Consider the following 18,546-nt stretch of genomic DNA (forward strand, 5'->3'; position numbering starts at 1 on the left):
TCCCTCCTAAACACATCAATGGTAGAGACACAGTGACTCTTCATTCTCCCCTTTCTAGGGGAGTTTCTAGAAAATTGCAGCTGAGTTTAGGGTGCTCCCTGAAAACCAGGGTTCTTTTTATAGCATCCTGGCTGGCAAAGGCTCCTGGACATCCTCCTCATGCTCAGAGTTCTTGTGACAGTCCACACTGCTGGACCAGGAGGAGAAGCAGGAGATTCCTCACTACCCCACAAACCTCAAAAAACACCCCTTTGGCATCTCACCAAACACCAGCCTCTGCTCCTGTTAAGGGATCTAAGTGAAGAGGGGGATGAGACCTCCAGCCCCATTTCTACGCACTCTGCCAAGCTCTCAAACCAAGCAGAGCCAAGGAAGAGGTGGCCGCTGTCTTTGTATGGCCAACTGCAGGTGCTAAACTCCCATGTTACAGCCATTGCTTTCCATAACAGCAGCCAAAGTCTGTCTGAGATGATACTCTAGATAGTCTGAATATAACCTCAGAAAAAGCAGGTATGTTTTAGGGACAGTTTAAAATGACCAGTCGGTTGGGTTTTTTTAAACATTTTATCAGGAAGGATAGAGAAAGTGATTTATTTTTTGCATAGGGTAAAGCTCACTATGGGATTCGGTGTGCAGCATGATGTAAAGTCTCAGGCGAGCCAAAAGGTGTTAACATTGTGTGCCCTTTAAATGATGCACTTAGTCAGTAAAATGAGATGTGCTTAGGTTGGAACTATGTAAATACACTCATTTTATTAATATGAGGTAAAAATCTAAAAAAGAGATATTGCTGGGTAATTAAGTCACCAAGTATTGGCTCTATTTAAAATTCAAGAGAAGGGATATTAAACATACTCAAATTTTAATGAAAACATTTGCAGTGGCTTTAATAATTCAACACAAAATTTTATTTAAACATTTCTCTCTGGTTTTGGAAAAGGCAAACACAGAGCCAGTGTACTGGGAGCTGGGAATGAGAAAACAGAACTGCTCAGGTGCAGTTGATTATTTTACCTGTTTACACAACACAGTGAAAAACAAACTAACACTGGAAATCAAAGCTCTGCTGAAATCGCAGAAACGAAGTTTTCTATGTGGTAGCAGCTTTTGAAAGTCCCATCAGTCATGTTTTTGCACCTTCAAGTATCTTTTGCAGCCCGAATTGATTTCAGTGGGCTGTAAACTTCATGCATTCATTGCTGGGTCAGGCTCATAAAGGAACTTTGATGCTTAAATACTTCTGACTTGGAATTTATTTTGAAAATAGGACTTAAGGTCCTATATTTTGCATGTTTTGGGTTGGTTTTTTTTTAATTGTATCTGCTGCTTCATTTGTTAAAATAAACAAAGGACATAAACAGGTGAAAGTAAAGTGGGTCTTAAAAATATTTTATAGTTTAAACAACCTACAATGTTATTAGTAACCAAGGAAATTCAACTATCCAGAACTGAACTTCTAATATTAACAATTCCCTTTACGCACATCACATTACAGCACAAGTTTTAAAGCTGTTCATAATGTAATGGCAAAATAATTAGTCTTAGCCAGCACATTTGGTACTTATGAATGCTGTAAGGATTAATACAACAATTCACGCCTGTTGTAAAAGAGCTTCTAGCCAGTAAAAAGAGATACAAGAATGCCCAGGACTTTTTCTAAGTTCAGTCATGGAGTCATGGAGGGACAGAGCAAGTGCAGAAGAGTTGTAAGGACCTATGGGCAGGGGACAAACTTTAAATTACTAAAGTCCCACTTGAAAGGTCTCATTCTGCTGTTCAGTGAATCAGGACAAAAGTGTGATGAGCCAAAAACGAACAACAAATGCAGCTCATGCTGTTGTACCCATGGATTTTTACTGACATGTTTGTCAAGCTCTTGTGACACTCCCAATGACACCAGATTTCCTGGCTGCACCATCTCCATCTTCAAGAACAGCCATCAAGAACAGCTTCTAGAAGCCTCCAGTTTCATTTTAATTGGAGATTTGCTCCTGGACTCCAGAGGCTCTTTCATTTGAAACTCAAATGCAATCAGGGGGAGTGCAGACCATGATGCACCATAGACAAGGAGACTATCTTTCATCTTAGCTTTCACCCACTGAGGATGATAACAGGAGGAGGGAGATTAGATTGAGACCTTGCACTGGTAAGTTAGGAAGACTACACACATAAAAAACCACATACAGATCCTCACTGCACTGGAAATTCACAGATTGCAGCAATTTTGCTGGTGAATATGTGAACCACAAAATAGCCCTCTCTGGAAGAAAAGCCACCAATGAACACAGAGCTGGTAGGGTTGGGTTTATGAAAGGCAAAGTAATGAAATCAATCACAACAACTAGTGTGTGGATAAAGGCCAGTTTGGCAACATAGTAAAAAACAAAGAAGGGATAGGAAACCACTAGTGCAAGATTTTCGGCTGCGCTTCAGCACAACGCACCTTGAGCAATTTTCTGTCCCTAAGTCCCCCATTTGCTCGCTGAGTCATCCTGGGAAAAGTCAGTCATCCAATATGCTGCACCAGTGTGACATACCTGAAGCAATGTGACATCTGCACACAAACCAAGCCCAAGTCTCTGTTCCCCATCTGCACTTATCAGAAACAGTCACATAATTCACCAGAAATCCAAACCCTGCTCTGCAGACATCAAGCGTGGCGAAACCAGGCTGACAGGATCCTGAGGTCCATCAGCACATCAGGACCTGAAGAAAAAGAAGCTACAGCTCACATCACTCCTATCCTCTTCACATTTGGCAGAAGCTAGCTCTTAAAAAAACAAACAAACAAACAAACAAACTCTTTGAAGAGTTTCTTATTCTTGCGGTAAGACTTGGTCTCGGCACTGACAGGATTCAAACCAGACGCGGTTGAGGGAAGTCTGGAGTCATACCAGGTTTAGATCTCACATGTCAAGTGAGGTCAAGACCTAGCCAAGTCTTGAATAGATGACTTGCAAGGAAAATCCCAGGACATGGAGGAAGTGGTGTTGGTGGGAGAGTGTCTTACCCTCTGACTCATTAAGCAACACTACATGATGATGCTCTGGTGAGGAATATGGGGCGTCCATCACTCCTAGTTGCTAAAGCTTGAAAGCCCAGTGTGTTTGTCCTCAGTTGAGGTCCTGGGGGACTCTTAAAACAACATGGCTTGTAAAATATCTAATGTGGCTCAATTCCATTTTAGTCTCTCACATTCTGGTCACCTCATTGCTGTCTGCCCTGAGGGAGAGTTTGAACTTTCCTGACCTAACCTGAAAGCTGGCTTGGTTACGTGTGTGTTTATGTTTTCTTTTCCAAAGATGGCTAGAAATTTATTTCAAGTTTGGAAGAATTATATTTTTTCAAGTTAATAAAGTGGCTTGGGTTCTATTGACACTGATTTTGCTATGATCATTTCTCTGTTTAGAGACTTCTACAGGAAATAATACACAAACAGGTAATAAATACTTAAGCATTCAAATGTACTGGATAAAACTCTGCAGATATCTCACTTCTTATCAGTTCCTGGCATTACTTCATACAGAGAAACAGTTGAGCTAGAGGACTAGGAAAAAGAGGAAAAAGCTAGAAATAACTTTTATATGCTTCCTCCCCTGGGAATGGACTGCAAAATCCTTCCCACTGGTCTATAGATAATCGAGATATTCCCTCTGACCTCGTCCCTACCATTTACTAACCTCATGCTGTACCCTGAACCACCCAAGATACCATCACAAGATAGGTGCCTTGTGATCTGGGTAAAACAGCATCAAATATCTCATTTTGGTTCCTTCCAAAGAACTGGAACACAACATCACTGACTTCTTGAGAGTCTTTCCAAACGAGCAGGACCACCACACTGTCTGACCCGAGTTGTGATCAGTTCCTCCAAGCATCACCTCAAACACTGTTAACTCCTTGAAAACTTGTTCTTCCTAAGAAGCAAACATTGGGACAGTTTGTCTGCATGGTACCATTGCAGCTAGATTCCTCCAAATTGCCCTGTTTGACACCAGTTCTGGGATCTCTGTGATGATGCTAGACTCAGAACAGTGTTATGTGGAAAGTAAGCACAGAGCTCTAGTCCCTCTTCTTTAGGCCTTGGCATTTTTCTGAATCGGGAGAGACTTAAAAACAGTTCTGTAGCCCACATCACTTGCTGTATGCCTCTCTGCCTCATCAGTTCATAATTTCTTTTTTAATATCTTCTATAAATACTTCTCCTCCTTCTTTGTTAATCCACATTGGATTGATCTTCCTTTCATTTGCTGATTTGATGACTGAATGTGTTAATTCCTTCACCACCCTATCTTTCTACAACCTGCTTTTTGTCATCTACAATGCAGTTTTCTCTTGCAAAGTATCGTGCTGTACTTGAGTTGCGATGAAAGACAGCTTATGAAATCAAGTGTTTTATCTCACAAAGAAGACAAATAGTCTCAAACAGGAATATGCATGTACGAATATCACCCTAATGCAGCTGTAAGCTTGAAACTTCCCTCTTTTTAATGTATTAACCACACTCTGGTAGTCTTTCCTCTACCAGTGGTAATTTGGGATGTGTGGTTACTCTGTGGGATCTTAAGAAGCTCTCACATGAAGCATTCAGTCAACAGGTACCACGTCCAGCGGCTAATTTGCAAATGTCATGTACATAGCTCCAGAACCAAGCTAGGAAAGCCTCTCGTGAAGGGGCTAGAAGAGGAATAAGACAAATTGTCTTCCAGGACGTTTTTGCAGGATCAAAAAGAAAGTACTTCAAAGGCCCTTACAGGATTTAGGAACACACATTTATTCTTCAGAGAGACTAAAACTCAAAAAGCTCAATGTGACTGCATTTCATACATCCCTAACATACTTTTTTCAGGCATGCCTGACTGCACCCAGGTGCTGTTACAAGTGTCTTGACTATGTGTTTGCGGGGTAGGGATAGGTGTAAGAGAGAGATAAAATGAGTTGTGGCAGGAAGAAATACCTCTGCTGTGAGAAGGCTCCACCTGTACAAAAGAAATGCTGACATAGAACTGCACTTCAAGAAAGGGCAGGAGGTGGTGGTGGAGCCTAACTGTCACACTGAATCTAACAGCAGTCACTTAGCAGTGGGGAGATCGTGGTACAGGTCCTTCTGCTGCCCAGGTTGTTTAAAAAGATAGCTCCTACCTAACAGGCTCATGCCATGCTGTAAGGTATGTTCCCTCCACCCAGTATCAGCTTAAAAAAATCATCAAAAGGTTCACAGTCTCCTGGCTTCACTATCAGATAGCACGATCAATTATATCAAAACCCAACCCCATACATGCCAATAAAGTGAGCGCAGGGAATGCAGTAAACTTGCTCTTGGAGCCTGGCCAACTGATATCAACTAAACCCCGAATACAGTTTTTGCATAGCACATCCTCCCACGAGCTTTGCCATGTGCATGCTCCTACAACAAGGAGGAGACGGGACAGAAAGTGTCCCCACCGGTCCTCCAGGAGCTGTATGACCTGGACATGTACCCTGGACTCCAAGCATGCATGAAACAACTCCATTCCAGCCCTTTTCTTCATTTTTAGATACTTAACTCCTTTACTAGGGCTGGTTTTGGGGTCCTGAGTTTCAATGAATGTTGGAGGAGGGAGACGTTAACTGGGATCCAACACATTTGAAAAACCCACTTTGCATTACCTGTGCTTGACTACACAGCCCTAAGGGTCAAGATTATTTTGGAATCCACAACAGCCACTTTCAAAATAATGTTGTTAGCCAGACTCAATACAGTGGGATATATTATCTGAAATCGTATAGGCTTTTTTTTAAAATTTGACCCTTTAGTAAAGCTCTAAATTTCAGCTCTGGTAGTTATCAATGTAATATCAATGGTGAAACAGAAAAAAAGCAGGCATGAAAAGCCTCCAAGGCAGAAAGTTGCATAAAACTGCAAATTCTCAAAATGTCTTGGCACAGAGAAGAAAAACATACATACGTGGCTTAGTGTCAAAGCTGGGGATCTAGAAAGACCGTTTAAACGCACGCGTTCCCGCAGGAGCGCTCTGCAGATCTGATATTTGCCAGAGTAACAGCACCCAGTTCTGCCCTTTGGTTTGTGCAGAAGTGTGTGCACAGCATTCGCTGCAGGCAAGGTATCCGAAGCCACAGTTCTGCCAAATAGGGTCCTTCTTTTTTTTTATTACTGTGGGGTTTTTTGTTGTTTTTTCTTTTTCCCCGCAGCCATCTGGGTGGTCCGAGAATCAGACCCGAAATACCTAGGATCCCTCGAACCACATGTTCTAATCCCAACAGAGTTGACTCAGTCCTTCATCCTTCCAGCGTAAATTGACTTCTCTGCTCTTTGTTGCGTGGGGGGAACTTTTGGATGAGATTTGAAAATTTCCGCTCCGTATGGACATTAAAAATCCTCCATTTTTCTTCCAGTATCAGAAGACAGCATTAAAATTTATCTCTCAGTACCTTGTGTTATTTGCTTCTCCTGGCCACTGGTAGCTGGGAACCCAGATTAACCAGCGCCTGAAAAGTAGTGTGCCACGAGCTTCATTTCACAAGCCAGTGGGGTGGATGGGTTTTGTCCATTTATCTCCACACACTCTGGAAGGATTTCAGAGACACACAGTGAAAACGAGGAGGCTGAGCAGATTGATATTTGAGTACATGCTGCAGGCTGCAGCCCGGCCAGTTCATTAGTGCGGGGAGGAAGGATATGACAACATGCAGTAAGTATCTGGAGGGACGTGTTACACATGGAGGTGCGCAGTGAGCAGAAGGGTGAAATTCAGGGAGAGAAAGAGGAGGGTGGGCTAGCAATGTGAACTGCATGGAGTTCTTTTTACATTGAGAAAGGATTTGCTACAGGAGAGAGTAAAAGTTTAACCTGGAGATACAGGACCAGAAAGTGGGAACCCGCACACCGTTGTGCAGTACAAAGTACTACACAGGAGGAAACGGTGCAACAGGTCTTTCTGTCTCTCAAGACTGTAGGAAGCTGGTGAGAGGTGAAACACCATCTAGAGAGGGGATTTATTTAGGATTAAGAAAAAGGAGAGGTCAGGAGGGGCAGTGCTCCACAGTTAGCTGAGAGAAAACTTGGGAAATAAATTCGTAACACTGCACTTTAAAAGGGCAGGAGATTGGCATTGAACACTTATGAACTTTCACAGGGTGCTGAACGCAATGGAGAACGGGCAATGCCATCGAGATAGCTTCTGAAAGGCCCACACGCTCTGTTTAGAAACTCTTTAGAAAGCAGCAGGAGAGTAAGAGTTCAGATAACTTTTTCCTAAAGCACAAGCTTAACAGTGGATAAGGTGGAGGCATGAAGTCACTTTTAATCTACTATGAAGTGAGGTAAGCAAAGGGATTATCACTTAAGACTTGCTGACATGAAGCTCTGAGAATGACATTTAAAAGCAATGGTGGATTACAGAGTGACATCATATTAAACGAACACATGCCAGAGGTTTACACAAAAGACCTCAGAGATCAGGCTCTTGTTCTCAATACTAAAACCTCCTAGCCATTTTTACACTTCTGGTGGTGATTAGGCTAAATTAGAGCTGCAGTTTTTCATTCAGTAAGTTGTGGCGTCACAGCACCAGCAACTTGGTGGCCCAGATCTTCACTAAGTGCTAATGGTCATGACTCCATCTGAGCTCACCGAGGCCCCTCACTTCAGGGCGATGCCACCAGCATTCAACAACGGAAGACCTAACCCAGACGGTTCCAAGTCCAATCTGCATCTTACTGTACAGTTTAGTGACTGAAACCATGTCCCTTCAGGTCCTTGCCTGCTCAGGTTTGAGTTTTTTAAATTATTCTGAAGGCTATTTAACTAAGTGCACACGATGAAACTATCCTCAATTTAAGGAACAGCACAGATGCACAAATCCCTCTCTTAGTGGAAATGCCTGATAATTGTTAACAAGATTCAAAAGAGAAAGCTGTGACTTTTTGTCTTTGGTTGGTTGGTTGGTTTTTTCTATAGGATAGTTTATCAGATTGGAAAAACCTACAGAAATATTCTAGGCCTGATTACTGTTCTGGATTATGTCTGCCCCATTTTCAGAAGACCTGATCAGTCTGCCCTCCCATTGAGGTCAGAAGATGTTAAGCATGTGCCTTCTCAGTTCCTGCACAGGTAGGGAGCGCTGTGTACTTTCCTGATGCCTGAAAGCACGCCACAGCCCATTCTGAGGAGCCAAACAAGTCACAGACCACCTGACTTTCCTTAACTCTCAAAACATCAGGAGCATATTCACTGTAATGACATTTTAGAGATAGTAAAACTAAAGCACAGAGGGAATTAAAGTAATTTTTCCAGCTCCCAAAACAGGAGAGCAGCAGCCCAGTATTTAATCTGTGGCCTCCCGGGGATGGATCAAGTGACCATCAAGTATTAATCCTGGTAGTTTTACAGTGAGATTGGTATTGACAGTCCCCCAAATCACTTCCTGTAGGTTACCAAAGAGCCACCTAAAAGCAACACACTCCTCCTAATTACAGACCTCGGAGAGGTTTGAGCCAGCCTTCTGGAAGGGACCAGCCTCTGCAAACCATCACACGCTCACACATTCTTATTTTCTTAAATAAATAGAAGAAGCATGTGGGAAAGAAGGGGACAGAATAAATTGGATGTGGGAGCCCCCAAACCTGTTTCCCAAACGAGCAATGTATCTATTTGGTGAAAGTCGTAAAACTTTGCAAAACACATAAGAAGGCCTCTCTAAGCAGCTGTTTGCCTTGACTCCGGAGGGAGCCCGCTCTGTCTCCGAAGCAGCACAGTACCATCAATCATGACCTGCCAAAGATTTTCTACTCTGGTAGCAAAGTAAATATAAAAACACACAGGTTTTATTGTCGTGTACGTTCCGTGGCTCCTTGCTGCAGGAACGACCATTACCTGGGGTCCCATCCCAAACCACCCGACAGGATCAAAGCTGCAGCCTCGTGGGAGCCGCGTCCCACGGAGGTTAAACCGAAGGCGCGCTTTACGTGCACACGATAAAGCACTAAGGCAGCTCGATACAGCCGCCTCCCCTCCACCATCAGCTGTGGGCGTGAATGCCCCGGGATGGGGGGAACAACAGAGAGGTCCCCCCAGAACATGGAGAGCGCTGGCAGGGCTCGGCTGGAACGCGGTCAGGGACCCAGAGCCACTGAGAACTGCAAAACTTCTAACACCCCTTCACTGGGTGTGCTGGGAGAGAGATTTTTCAAGTGATTTCTATCTGGCAAAACTGAGAGGTTATTTTGTGTGTGTTTGGTTTTTTGTTTGTTTGTTTTAAATAGGAACAGCAACAGGCGCATCTGTGGTAACAACAAATTCCAAAGCAAGAGACACTGGCATTTCTCAAAGCACAGTTAGAAGACGATGATGACTGTTTTTGGTATGGCTAAACAACATATTTTCCCTTAACCCCACTTGGCCTTCCTTGGCTGAATCTAACAAAAACAACAAAGAAAGAGAAAACCAGCCTGAAATAGATATCCAACACGGAAGATCTTGGGTTCGGCATTAAATCTGGCAAATCTGTAAACACCTGAGACAGAGCCTTTTTATGATGAAAAAAGTTTTAACAGTCACCTTGCCTGCCTGTGAATTAGCCTGACTAAACAGCTCGGGAACAAAAAGGCATTCTGTAATTTTTAAAATAGTAAAAAGAAAACAAACTTCAATAAGGAAGTATAATACCATCAGATAAAGAAAAAAGTGTAGGCTGAATATCAAGAAAAATCTGTAATATGTTAAGATCTCAGGGAAATGGAGGAAGATCGATGATTAAACCAGATAAAATCCCTACCAGAGGGAAATTAAGGGCAACCCACATTATTATGGAGATAGAGTCTTCTCTATGTTTAGGTCTTTGGGACACTTCAATACTCACAAAAGCCTTGGAATTTGTGACTGTCAGCCCAGGGTTGTTTTTTTTTAACTATTTTTTATGTGTGGACAGAAGACAAACAACAATATTTTGTTAATAAATAATGTCAGAACTGCATCCTGAAACACCACCAGGATGTCGGTAGAAAAACAAGGCTGCTTTTGTTTGTTACACTGCGTAATGCCTGATGGGTTTTAACCACAGTTTAGGAGCTACTGTTAAAAAGCTTCTTGCTGAGTCAAGCCTAGGCATGCTGTTTACAAGGGTTAGCCCTGAAGGCTCTCGCATTGGCAAGAACTTTTAAGCTGAGCTAAGGAGTTTTTAGTTATTTTTGTTGTGCTTTAAAAAAAAAAAAAAAGGAAGAGTAGCTAAGCACACCTAAAAGTGGGGAGTGGAAAGGAGGTACCAGTAATCACCTGCCATATCTGCCAGCAGCCTTCCCCTGTAGTCAAGGGCTTGGTCTTGCAAAGCTGACACTAAGAGTCCCCTTGGTGTAAAGCAGGTGAAGTTATGGCAGAGACCAGGCCCTAGTGGAGTAGGCTTTCGTGAAGAAGCTCACTAAAATACAAAATATCCCCTTTGCTAGAAAAGTACGTCTTCTAACTTATGGAGTGAATTTGTTTTGTTCAGCTATGAGCATACTGAAATGCCGTAGCTGATGACTTTCGCTCTGGTAATGCTGATCTATGTTCTGCCTACAACCAAAGGCGAAATTCTGACAAATCTATAAAAACTGGATGCAGAAAATGCATATAACACCCTCCACTGCTCTTCCACAGAACTTGGGCCATCCTCTGCTGTGGAGGAGGTGAGGATCGCTGGGAAAAACAGAATGTAGCTCTTTAATAGAAGGCATTACTGCAATGACGTATGAAATTAACAGAATCTCCAAATTTATTTTTCTATAATTTTTTAGCTTTTGAGTCCTGTAGTATGCAACCTTAATATATATATACTTTGCTTTGTAGAAGTGGTGCCTCACATAATTTATCTGTACCGACGCAAATTAATTGTTTTAATTCTGCTCTAATTCTATACTCCTGGAATAGATTTCATCCCATGTTCAGTTTTTCTCCATTCTGCATTACAGCCTTTCACAGTACCCACTGGGCTCCAATCCTGCCACTCCCACTGTTGTCCATACAACCACAAGTTCACAAGCATCGGAATCCAGGATGATGCCTTGAATCCCCAATATTCCAATTGGTTTGCACTATTGCGCTATAGAGAGCTTAAGGATCATCTGAATGAGTTACTTTATTTTTCTAGACAAGCCTAGCAAGCACCATAATTCTGCCAAATTGTTCTTAATGCAAAAATAAAAAGTTCAAAAATGAACAATGTCCAAATAATGTATCACTGAGTAAGTAAAAACAATTCAGGTTGTACAGAAAAGGGAGTTGTTCTTATTACTGGAGAAACACTGAAACATCCAGAAAAAAAGCCTCTAGAATTATACTTCAAGGAAATACCGACAAGATCTGCTTCTCACATGTATAATAAATAATCAACCCCTAAAAATTATTTGTCACACTGCTTAACAAGGAAATCATTGAGACATAAAAGACTGGCAATAGTGACCAGAAATTCAGGAAATATTTCAGGCCCCTGCCTTGGCACATGGGTCTTTCATTACTTGAGTTTTCCACATTCCCACCTATATTCTCAAGAAAAAGGGTCCCACAGGTGGTCCTGCTCAAGAGAGCCTTGCAGATGAGTTCCCCCCAGTTAGGGTGAAATAACGTATGTTCTCATTAGACCAAATGCAAACAGTGATGAAGGGGAATACACTGCCATGTCACACCAAGCAATCAGGAAAAAAACCTTTGACATAATGCAGCAGGCAGATAATAAGACCCCATAGTTAGCAACAAATGAGACTACACTTAATTTGCTGCGCAATGTTCATGTAATTAGATAAATTTGGTACCGGCAAGACAGCAGACAGCTAGAATATGGGCTTGATGAGTTGGGGGCTCTCTGTCAGGCACCGATCACATTAATCATAAAGCCAAAACTCAGTGACACAATTTTTCTTCCAAACATTTGCCATAATTTTCTAGAGTGAAAATATGCACATGCCTTTTTTTTTTTTTTGAGTTGTTTACTTTAAAAAGAACGATGGATTTCTGCACCATCAGGATGAAGTACGAATTTCTAGAGGCTCAACTGTGCCTGCAGAGTGCCCCCAGTCTACTGAACAAGAGACATGCAACCATCAAATATATTCTAGCCCAGTTCCACCAGCATGTTCTCGATAATTTCATGTTGGACATCCTCCAGTGAGGAGGATAAGCACTATGTTATAATCTCCAGAGCAGAGACTGAAGGAGAGAAGAGGAAGACAAAAGAGAACGAAATCAAAAACTAGAGGGGGAAAGGACAGGAGAGGAGCTTGTTTGCAGATAAAATTGGAAGAGAAAAAAATGGCTGGAAGACTAACTCCATAGTTAGCGTGGTTGTGCTGTAGTCCAGGGCACTTAGAAAAGAGTCAAACAGAAGTGGCATTGCCTTGACCCTAAAAAACTCCCACAGTCAAGAAGCAGTTGGCTGCTCAGCTTCAGTGCTTCACCAGCCAAGAGGCACCCTTCAGTGCAATGCCCAGGGAGTTTCAGAAGATTGCTTCCTCTTCTAAGACAAGCAACCCAGTTTTCTCCCCAGTACCTCACAAGCCATTTTTGAGAGGTGCTGCTGGGAAGGGGAAGGATCCCAAAGAAGGACAACAGGTATTTGCCAACCACTCTGCCCAAATACTAAGCATAACATTTTTGGTCTGCTGGCAGACAAATGTGGTCACTGCTAAGACAATGAATTATTAGTATTGGCACAGATGAACTGAAACCTGCTCGGCCAGCACTGCACACTTGGCCAGGGTTGATCAGCTGGACAGTCCCAGTACAATAAAACACTGACTCCTGTCACTGGGGGATATGATTCGCAGGTACATATCACCAGCTGGTGAGCTCCTGGTTGTGTTTTGGAGAAGGCCTTGCTTCATGATCCCACCAAAGAAACTGCTGTGGAGCCTCACGGCAGATGCGGTGCACCCGACCTTTCTGGCGAGGATTAAATAGGAGCACAGAGTGGGGCACACTAATAACTTGTGCCAAACATCTGAGCAACTGCCATCCTCTCTTCTAACTGCTGTTTTGAATACTGCCCCTTTCAAAAGTCAGTACGTGGCTTATAAGCCAGAGCTTTGGCTTATTAACCATCTTCCAGTACGTTTTTTATTAATCTTTTTTTTTCCCCACAATTTTTGCATGTACTAGCACACAAGACCAGAACTATCTCATTCAGCCCCCTTTAGCCCCCCCAGTTCCCATGCTAGCAACCCGCTCTGTCTGTTCCCCTTTGCACACACCAGGGAAGGAGCTGCTCTGCCCCTTTAAACATCCAGTCAAACCGACTGCCAGCCAAAAAGACAACAACTTGTCTTCTGGTAGGATCCAGGGGAATGCCCTATCATTTTTTTCCCACAGCATTTTGGAAGTGGAATAAAGCCCTGGTAGCTGTGGGACTCCACAGATCTCCCGGCTGCCGCTGCCTGCATTACTTGCCTCCCAGGGACTGTTCCCCCCCACTCACATCTATCTAGAGAAAGCACAGCTCTACAAACAGCCTCTGCAAAGCCAGGTTAGCACTGACCACGGCTGTATGGCAAGGCCACAACGAGGCTCTGGGGAATCAAACTAAAGTGTTTAAAGTGATAAGCTCAATTTTTTCTTCACTTGCTCTTCTTGCAAAATGTTTCTAGCCCGTACAGCTTCCTCTACACTAAATGCCCTGGGACCTGTCACTCAGCTGACAGCTGAGCCCTGTTATAGCCATGGGTTGAGGGATTTTGGGGTGGCCGTGGGACTACCAACTCTGTCAGGCTGCTCCTCACCTCCCGTGGGGATGGTGCATTTCACTGACAAGCAGAAACCCTTCCAGCCTCACACTCACTACAGCCTCTGCTCACATCCCTCCCAGCTTCTTTTTCCCTGCCTTCACCAAACCTTGGAGGAGGTGAACCCAAATCTCTCTACAAACAAGTCCTCCAACATGTCAAGGACTTTCAAGCTGTCATGTCCTGGATGAGGAGACTAGCCACAACCGCCCCTCCAGGGTACCGCTCCTGTGCTCACTGCCTACCAGCTGCCCCAGGGAGGAGGGGTCTTGTGAGGAGGTCACCAACGAAACACAGTGTCCTGCCCCTTCAGCATGGACACCGGTGTGAGCACCTGCCTCTTTACCACATTTTAGAAAATGCCGCTCAGCCTGTCCAGGCCATTGCACAGTGAAATCAAACTGACTAGCAGCATTCCTAGCAGCCTTTTGCCACTGCCCCCACAACCGATGGGCAGAGAGGAATGGTACCGGAGGTCTCCAAATGGAGGGAGCAGCGCTGGATCTTCAGCAAGAAAGGACTCAGGCACGGCGTGATGTGAAAAAAAGCACGGGCGCAAAAACACAAGTCAAGCCTGTCCCCGGGACCTCAGAGAGGTAATGACACGGAAGCCCAGTACTCCCATCCTGCTGCTATATGGCACTTCCATAGGTTTAACAGAGCTATAGAGCATTCCTGTGAGGCAGGTCAGTATTGTCACCGGATGGGGACAATGGGGTGGAGGGTTGCCAGCCTGACAGGAGGGCAGCAAGTCCCTGGGACCTTAGCAGTCAGACTTCACGTAGCACGGGCGGCCGACTTTTTAGCAAGGCACAGGAGCAGAAGTGCAAGACTTACCCGTGGATAGCGTGGATAGAGTGAGGTTCGTAATGGTATCGTCCTTCTTGGTGGCGCATGTCAATTGGCAAAGGAGCGTGGAAGGCCGGAAAAATGTGTTGCGGCACTGTTGAGGGGAATAGAAAAAAAAAAAAAGGGACTTCAAAAACTTTTCCTTTCCTTTTAAAACAATTTCAAAGGCACTAAATCTCCATGAATTTCAGAGCAAGAGCAGTGCAAGACAAGGGGTCTTCATGATATCAGCGCTATCATACACCAGAGAAGTGGAATGAATAAATAATCAAAGTCATGCGGAGAAATCCTACATCTTCGACATAAAAGATCTCCAACAGGGTTTTTGACAAAGACAAGCAGCTAAGCGCTCTTTGAACTTGAGGAGATTATAGGAAGCACCAAGGAAAACTAGACTTGCAACGCAAATCAGACTCAACAGAGCCTGGCGGGATCCAGACCTGCGTCGTCCCTCATGCCTGGAGTGGCAGCAAACACCTTTTCTGAAGGTCTGTACACACGGGTTGGAAATATTTACCTAAAAATGTAACAGTGAGAACAGCGCTAATGCAGCACGTCTAGGCAGTCAGAGAAGGCTCAAAAGTGCCTACTGCCAGGTTCTGAGAGAGGAGCCCAAATTGCTCTCACTTGTAATCACTTGAGGCCCTATTTTTTATTCATTTGAGAAGCTTGTTTCATCTTTGATGGAAAGATAAAGTGGTCTCAAAAGGCAGAGAACACCTACATTGACTTATTAAATCTACAGGTTTTAATATTTATTATTGACCCCAAAAGTTAAGAGTGAGAATATTTGAGTGAGTCGAGCTGATGGAAAATTCATCAGGTTAGTTCTCCACACCACCCGCGACAACGCTGCCTGATTGCCTGGGCCTTTTCTGCTAAAATTACAAAAGCTAAAGAAATACAATTAGCAGAGCCTCAGTAACGATACCATACAGTCGCCCTCTGATAGGGCTCATCACATCTCTGTAATGATTTGGTTTGCTAGATTTGTAGCAGCAATCAGCTTCAAGATAAAAGGCTGGTCTCTGCCTTTACAACAGAAGTTCTTCATAAAAGGTTACTTAATATTGTCACAGGTCTTCCCGTTCCCTCTCTGGTTTCTTGGCCTTTCTGTATAACCAGAAACTAAAAGCAAAGCAAAACCAACTTCCTAAGCAAGCCTTTCAAAACCGAGTCTGCACTCAGTATTTCACTGTGACTTGCCTCCGCGACAGGTAGCATCTCTCTGTAGAGCAGGGAAGCACCATCCAAAACCAGAGTGTCAAGGCTTGGGCCAAGTCTCTCGCTGATGCTCAGCAAACTCCAGTAAACGCCAAACTCTTTTTTCTACGGAAGACTTAAAATTCAGCCTTTCGCATCGGTGACTCCAGCTGCAACAGAGCTACGCTGATTCCATCGGGCGAGGCTGTGCTCCTTTCGGGTCCGTCGCGCAAAGCCTGCGTGAAATCCCCATATACGTCTTTCCCGGCATATCAGCAAGAGGATCTGAGGCTCCTACTCCCATTGGAACGTACGATCCCCGAGCACAGCGCAGCACAGGCGCGTCAGCTGGGCTGCCGGGAGAGGTGAGAGACTACACAAAAACAACCCTCCTGCCAACTCTGCTGAAAGGCGTTAAGCTAAGGTAGTCGGGGTGGAAAGTATTCAAGGCTCCGCAGCAGACTTGCTCTCTGCGCTCCAGCGAAGGGCTGGCACCGCACACTACCTGATACACTGGGAGCATTTTTGCAGCTCGCCTAATGTGAGGACACAGAAGGGTAACTGTTAACTGCCTTCTTCCCCCTTCTGCTCCCCTCCCCTCGTCTTCCAAAAGCAGCTCAGGGAGAGAATAAACTTGCATCCTTTAGGATTTGCTTTGGCAGGAGGAAGATTCACCCTTCAACCGTCCTGGGTAGGGATGATCTGTTACATAAGGACACTTGTAAGGAGTCTTCATTTTAAGAGGCAGCCAGTGTTTTTCCAGGTTAGAAACGCAGCAGTGTTCAGCCAGCACATCCCACCCTCTGCTCACGCAGCACCACGCAGCCTCTGGTCTCCCCAAGCCACACTCAGCCCGACCCGCTGTGGGGGCTGACAGACACCTCAAGCTGCTGTCCTCCTCCCTGGGGGACACTGCTGTCACCTGGCCACAACCCACAGCTGCTATGGGGGACCAGACGGAGTGCAGCAAGGAGGTTTCACATCATCACATACCAAGCACAGTCACAAAATCAACTGTCCCTGTGTGGACATCTGATGCCAGACACACAAAAATCTCTTCTAGCACGAGCCCTTAGGCTGGGTTTCCTGCAGTGCTCATTCCCTATTTATGCCATACAAATAAACCCAAAGGAGTGGGGAATCTTTTGTGGTCCTGGGGCCAATCTACACAGCCCAGCTGGTGGCATCTCTAAAGGTGAAGTTTTGCAACTTCCCAAAACGACATGGCCACTCTGTTTGTAACAGGCAGGTCCAGGGCTGGGCTAACCCCCAAATGGCAGGAAAGTGTGAGCTGACATAGGCTGAAGCTGTGTTGGTCATCATGGCAGTGTTTCAATAATACGGAGAGTCAAGTCCTAATCGCTGGACCCATTGCCTGGATCTATTTAACTCACTAATAATGATGAAACCATTAAGAACAACAGGTCAAGCAGAATCTCTTAAAACCCAGGCCAGTTACATTTTATTTTGTAACTGTGCATTTCTAAATGCTGAGGTAATACTGGAAATTTTTGCACTAAAAGAGTCTTTCTCTGTCACTCAGGAGAGCTGGGAAAAAGAAAACACACGGTGTTTGCTGCATGGCCTCCTTTCCTAGTGATCAGTTAGTATAAAACTGACATTTGAAGAGAATGTCTCCCTCCTCATACCTCTGATTTTTAATGGGAGAAAAATTTCCATGAAGTTCTTCCTTCTCACTGGTACTGCTAGCTTCTTTTGAGCATTTCAACCTATGTGGACCATGGCAGGGTCAGCAATGCCTCTGCCTTGAGCACCTCTGCTGCTCTCCTTTTCAACCCTGCCAGGTGTTCTGAGCTTTGCTGCTGTCAAGGGCAAGGGTTGATTTTGGTGACGCCCTTTGCAATGTCCCACTTCAGGGCTTCCCCCCTCCTTCCATGCCTGGGAGCACCAGCCAAGCCTAGAGTCTCCAGTGGCTGGTGCTGTTCTTTTTTTATTCTCTTCCAGGTGCTTGGTCAGAAATAATGAATGATTTTATAGGCAATCAGCTACCAATTCATAAACGTCAGCCCAGCTCTGCTTCTTGTCCCCACCCCTCCCGAAGAGGACAGTGAGCTGGCAGCAGGACAGCAACACATGCTGTTAACAAAGATGGATGTTTTACACATACGAGTTAAAAAGACAATTATATTCAATTACTTCAAGTAAGTCACGGTGATGTATTCCTGAATAGCCACGGGAAGGGCAATATGATGATTAGGGCAATGAATTTGCCAACTTTAATCTAATCAAGGCAATCTTTTGTTTAGCTTTATCTGCTTTGCGGTGGCAGAGGATTTACCAAACTCAAGCAATCTTTGCAGATTTAACCCCAAACCTGCCCAATTAGTGCTAACGATGATTGTTTACGCAGAGGGAGGAAGGCTTTAGCAGGAGGCCAAGGAGAAAGCTTTCCCTCAGGACAAAGCCGGGCTGCACCAAGCCCCGCAGTGCAATGCAATACGCTGGAGTGCGAAGGCACGACACAACACCTCCAAAAGTGCCCCAGCACTGGAACAACAGAAAAACGTTTACTCTGGCTCCTGCAGAAGGAAGAGCAAACCGAAGAACAAATCAAAGCAGCACCCGAGGGGTGGGAATGGTGGAAAAACAGGGTGTTTTGTACAGAAATAACACGGCTCCTCATCAAGCCCGTGGCACGCAGCTCGCGGGGTGAAGCCCAGCGGCAGAGCCAGGCGCGGTCGGGAGGTCCCACCTTCCACCCAGGTGCTGGTGCTCGCGCCGGGA

At 44.6% G+C, this 18,546-nt stretch overlaps 1 protein-coding gene across 1 annotated transcript in view; it reads right to left on the reverse strand.

Moving 5' to 3' along the window:
* GLI2 (GLI family zinc finger 2) overlaps positions 1-18,546 on the reverse strand; it is a 142,637-nt gene that overhangs the window by 50,557 nt on the left and 73,534 nt on the right. Inside the window, exon 2 of the mRNA XM_009869931.1 lies at positions 14,587-14,692. Coding sequence (XP_009868233.1) covers positions 14,587-14,692 — 106 coding nt within the window. The remainder of the gene's footprint in view (positions 1-14,586; positions 14,693-18,546) is intronic.

The sequence above is a fragment of the Apaloderma vittatum genome, unplaced genomic scaffold (assembly GCF_000703405.1).
Source record: "Apaloderma vittatum isolate BGI_N311 unplaced genomic scaffold, ASM70340v1 scaffold10290, whole genome shotgun sequence".
NCBI lineage: Eukaryota > Metazoa > Chordata > Aves > Trogoniformes > Trogonidae > Apaloderma > Apaloderma vittatum.